This window comes from Poecilia reticulata, linkage group LG14, assembly GCF_000633615.1.
Source record: "Poecilia reticulata strain Guanapo linkage group LG14, Guppy_female_1.0+MT, whole genome shotgun sequence".
Classification (NCBI taxonomy): domain Eukaryota; kingdom Metazoa; phylum Chordata; class Actinopteri; order Cyprinodontiformes; family Poeciliidae; genus Poecilia; species Poecilia reticulata.
The window spans coordinates 4,121,318-4,126,807 of record NC_024344.1 but is presented as its reverse complement, the minus strand read 5'-3'; the positions used below and the strand labels follow the sequence as shown (position 1 = coordinate 4,126,807).

The 5,490-nt window shown below is 36.7% G+C and overlaps 1 protein-coding gene across 1 annotated transcript; it reads left to right on the top strand.

Annotated features, from left to right (window-relative positions):
• Positions 1-106: 106 nt before the first annotated feature.
• On the top strand, positions 107-1,650 carry LOC103475624 (claudin-3-like). The gene has a single exon (XM_008427407.2). The coding sequence runs from the start codon at positions 210-212 to the stop codon at positions 852-854; it is 645 nt and encodes a 214-aa protein (XP_008425629.1). The 5' UTR covers positions 107-209; the 3' UTR covers positions 855-1,650.
• The last annotated feature ends 3,840 nt before the right edge of the window (positions 1,651-5,490 follow it).

Here is a 5,490-nt window from a genome sequence, read left to right as displayed (position 1 = left end):
ACTTTGCTCACCATTACCAGGTGGAGGTTGTTTTTTTCTGTATGTGAAGACAGCCTCCTGTTGACATCAGTGCCACTCCTCTTTACTCTCATGAGGTATAAAGGATCCGGTTTCTGTGGCAGCATCCTTCAGCTACATCACAGGTGCTCTGCTCCAGCTGAATAACAAACAGTCTTTGTTGCTTGAAAAACTCTGAAGATTCTGCAAACATGTCGATGGGTTTGGAGATTGTGGGCATTTCCCTTGGATTCCTTGGGCTCATTCTTACGATAGTGACCTGTGCCCTCCCAATGTGGAAAGTGACAGCCTTCATCGGCGCCAACATCATCACTTCGCAGGTCATCTGGGAGGGCTTGTGGATGAACTGTGTCACCCAGAGTACAGGTCAGATGCAGTGCAAGATCTATGACTCCATGCTAGCCTTGCCTCAGGAACTCCAAGCCTCCAGGGCATTGACGATCATCGCCATTATTCTCGGAGTGCTGGGGGTCATGATCTCCATCGTTGGAGCCAAGTGCACCAACTGCATCGAAGACGAGGCAGGAAAGGCCAAAGTGATGATCATCTCTGGGATTTTCTTTGTTCTTGCCGGCATTTTGGTGCTGGTCCCGGTATCTTGGTCTGCCCACGTAACCATCCGGGACTTCTATAACCCCTTGTTGGTCGAAGCTCAGAAAAGAGAGATTGGGGCTTCGCTCTACATTGGTTGGGGTTCAGCTGCCCTGTGCCTGATTGCAGGGGCCTTGCTGTGCAGCCGCTGTCCACCCAAAGACAAGTACAAGGCACCTCGGATGGGGTACTCCGCTCCACGCAGCGTCAGTGCTGGAGGGTACGACAAAAAAGACTACGTCTGAACTGTCCTGACATGTCTGGGAAGCTGTTAGTTGTAGTTCTGTGTTGTGTAGATGCGTTTTTCTGTCTAAAAATCACAGGGCAAGCCCCTCTAAAGACTCCGACATGAAGATTTTGTTCAAATTTTGATTTTTTTCCCGTTCTTTTGGTCAAAATGTTCATTTAAATCCTCTTGGTTTGTTATGATTGATTAGAATAGACGCCTGTTTTCCTGTTACATATTATCTTTGTAGGTAAAAATATTAGCTACTCTCTCTGTTGCTGTAAAACAGACATTCACACCTGCTCCCTGGCTGTGTAGGAGTTTACCGGCGGCGCGGTGTCGTGTTACACTGAAACTTGCTGTTAAAACATTGTGTGTCATGTCAATGACAAAGACAAGGAAGAGCCGGCTCTCGTTTTACATGGATTTGTTTGCGTGATTGTTCCATGTGCGCGTCTGTGTGTGCTTTTTGCATGTAATATTTGCTTAAGAGGGTTTCAGCTGAGGCTGAAACTAAAGATGGATCACTGATATTCATTTTATCACTGTGTTTTTAGTTTCACTGTGTTAAAAAAGAAAATGCTTATTTTCTACTTTTGTGTTTTTTGGTGTTATTGAGCATTCACTGTGGGCTTACATTACAACTTGATGTGTATTTTGAATTTAGTCTTATTTACACTGGTCAAACAAATATTCTTTTTTTCTTGTATCTTTATGTTTCCTTGTTTTATACAATATTGACTAATTTACAAATGTTGGCTCAGTTCTTGTTGTTGCACCTGTATAGAGAAATAAATTAACATTTTATAACCTTATTGAACATTTCAATAAAAGTCTTTTTTTGCTTTAAAGAAAGTGTGTGACCATTTTTAGAGAGCAGGGAACCTACAGAAAACTCATATTGTGGATTTTGAAAACAGCTCAGAATAGAGGTTGTGGGAAGAGCAAAATAAAACAAGAAGGTGATAAAATGCAGCTAAAATGTATCTTAATGTCTCCAAAATGAAGTTTTCTGACAGGAAAACAGTTTAAAAGTTTAGATAGTATTAGATTGTGCTACAAAATACAGTTGAGGACTGAAGTTTTAATTTATCTTTATAACGGTGTGTAAAAAGTTAGAAAGTTAAGTTGAAGGACGCTAATTCAAAGTTGAAAAGTAAAACTCCAGTTTAGGTAACAATGTAGAAGTTTTGTTTGAATTATGCACCACATTTATTTTAATTAAGCTTTTTTTAAATAGGGTTTGGATTATGTTTTCACAAAAACATGGTGATCCACCTTAACTAGCTGGTCAGAAAAGAGGAATAATCATAAAAGCTGCCAAGAGACTCATGATAACTGGTGGAGCTGCAGATATCTATGATGTGGGTAAAATAATGTTTAAAGTTTGTAACCAACAATCCATGAAGAGCATTCTCTGGACAGATGAGACCAAAACCAAACTGTTTAGCATAAATTCAAAACCCATTCTTGTTCATTGTGACTCTGAACGAAGTGAAGAGATCCACAGTTCTGGTTTGAACATATTTTAAAGTGACAGCTTTTGGTCAAGCTCTCCCAAGAATCTGGCTTTCATGACGGAGTATTAGGAAGAAAGGGCTTGTGAAAGAAAGACATGAGATGTTTCTGTATGGTCAACATGCAAAACACAGTGAGGCCACAAGCTAAAAGTCCGCAGCACCCTGAACACACCGTCATCCTTGGTGAGAAGAAACTAAATAAACCCGGTAAAAACATGGAGATCACAAATAACTACAATATAATGGTTCAAATCAAAGTATATTTGTGTGTTTCCAGACTTACAGTGTGAAAACTGATATTCAAAGAAAATCTTTATAATCTGAGCTTGATTTTTTACTTTATTTTTTATTTTTGGAAAGACAACAGGGGGAAACTCTAGCTGCTTAAAGACAGTAAATACATCCAGCTCTGGAAAAAATGAAGAGCCCACTTCAGTGAACCCCATAGAAAACCTCCTGGTTATTCCTCCAGATATCTGAACTCTTCCTGAGTTAAAACATTAGTGTGGTTGTTTCTAAATGAATATGAAAGTGTTTTCTTTGCATTGTTTGAGGTCTGAAAGCACTGAACTCTTTTTTATTTTGACAATTTCTCATTTTTTGCAAATAAATACTAAATTTTTGCTTGAAATTTCACAGACACGTCAGAATAAAAGAACAATGTTCATTTTACTGAAACATATAAAGTAAAATCAAAGAAGCTGATCATTTTAAGTGATCTCTTCATTTTTTTCCAGAGCTGTACTATTGAAAAGTTGTGGCTGAAAGTTGTTACACACCATACTTTCATCCAGAAAAGCGAATGCACTCCACACGTTTCAGATTTTCATTTATGAAATGTTATGTACCATTTTTCTTCCCCGATGCAATTTAAACCACTTTGTGTTTAATAAATCACATAAGATCCCAATAGATGAGTTTGAATTATTTTGCAAGTATTCAAACTTTTGCAAAAGAGTCTGAATACTTTAGTTCAAAATGTAAAGCGATAAAAAATATTTTACAATCATAAGATTTTACAAATAAAGACGTCTCAAGCAGAGAGTGAGAACAACTTCCACGTTTGTTGAAACTTTTGGAACATGAGAAAAACCTAGAAAATAACGGTGAATCATTTCTAGTCATTGCAGATATTTCTGACCTCTTTGCACAGATGTTTCGTTTCTTTTTAGCTGTGGTTCTTTTTTTTTTTTAAATTAAATCACCTGCTTCCTGTTTCTCATAAGGTTGATCACTTTCTTCGTGGAAAGTAGAGGGGTTTTGTGTTTAAGTGACATGATCTACTTTAGAAATTAGGCCAGCAGAGGAGAAGTAGCAGAGGAGAAGTAGAAAAAATCAAAAGGTTATCTTTATTAGGTGACACAGTTGGCAGCACGCTGCAGAAACAGATCCTGAGTTTGAATCCCAGTATCTGTACTTCCTCACACAGAAAAAACATGACTTAAAGCAGAATAAAAATATTTAAAAGCAGCAATGAGGAATAATATTTGAGATGTGTCCTCGTTGATATTTATCTTCACAATTTAAACACTTTTTTTACTTTCTGACTTGACCAATCTATGATAAGCAGGTGTAGAAAACGGATTAATTTTTTTCTTTCGTACGTCACAGTAAATTTAGGTTCAGATAAAACTGCTGACGGTCAGGAGATACATACCTCTGGTTCATGTTAGTATCTCCTGTCATCTATATCAGAACCTTTTACAACTTTATCTACAGGAAACATGCAGACACTCACATAATGCAGACAAATAATACATACAATACTGCTGAAATCTGACTGAGGAGGGTCACAGAGTGGAATTTAACCAAACTGTGAATAAGTTGCAATAATCATTTTCTTTTTAACACACGTTAATCTAAATCCATTTTATATTTTCTCATTGCTGCGTACTTCCTTATGCGACTTGTTTTTTTCTCTCAGTATGACCTTCATCTGGAGATAAATAAAGAGGAAGAGCAGCCTGACAATACAAAAAAATTCACTTAAATGTCACATTTGCATGTCTACTTCTCTTTCCATCGAACAAAGACGGAAACAGAAACAGACGTAGAGAAACAGGTGATCTTGTCAGGCGACACAAACAAGATTATTGGCTGAAGTCCAATATTTTCCTGATACAGACGGAGCAAAACATCAGCTGGTGGACAGAAATGTTGTGATAAATTATCAGCAGCAGGTGTAATTATGGTGCACTTTAAACATGCTGTTATGACAAAGTGATGGAAATTCAGCAGACGATGCTTGAAAATGACAAAGTAGTGCAAAGGAAAAATGATTTGTGGTTTTAATTTCTTTTTAAAGTGTTTGATACTTTGTAGATCCACCGATCAAAGCTACAATTTGGAATATAAATTTTATATATAATATAAATTTTTCAAAAAAGTTCAGATCACTCATTTTAATACATACTTTGGACTTATTTAGTTCTGGCCTTCTGGGTTCTCTCCTCTTTATATTTTGGTTCACACAGGTGTCAAACTCAAGGCCTGGGGACCAAATCTGGCCCGCTGTAGCTTTTTATGAGGCCTTCTAGACTCCAGATTACATCAATAAATCCTCCAGTTTTTCACAAATCTGCTAAATTCCCACAAAATCAACAAATCCTCATATTTTTCTGATTTTACTGCAAGTTTTCTCAAAATTGTAAAAAAAAAAGAAAAAACAAACATTGATTTTAAGTAACTGCTGCCACAGCTTTACTTGATGTCAAGTTATAGTCCGTAATTGATACGGCAAGTAATAAAATGTCACATTTAACATCATACATTAGCGCAAATGCCATTACATTTTTAAACTGGCACCACAAAATGTGCAATTTTGATTGCAAAATACATACAAAAAAATTGTTAAATCCTGGAGGAACTGCTATTTATTGATATATTAACAGTTTAAGGGGTTTTATCAATATATTGGCACAACTGGCCCTTTAAGGACCTTCCGATTTTTTATATGGTACTCTGTATCTGATAACCGTCTTTTGTTGCTTCCTTTCTAATAGATTATTGATGACCTTTCATCTGTATTTCCTCCTGGTCTTGATAATGTTAGATATTCTTATGGAGTTTTACACTGTACTTTATGACTTAATTAGTTAACATCTCTACAATAATGATACACATACTGTAAACTAT

Bases quoted from the DNA above. Each gene is read 5' to 3' on its own strand.
- LOC103475624 (XM_008427407.2), top strand. From the start codon at position 210: ATGTCGATGGGTTTGGAGATTGTGGGCATTTCCCTTGGATTCCTTGGG.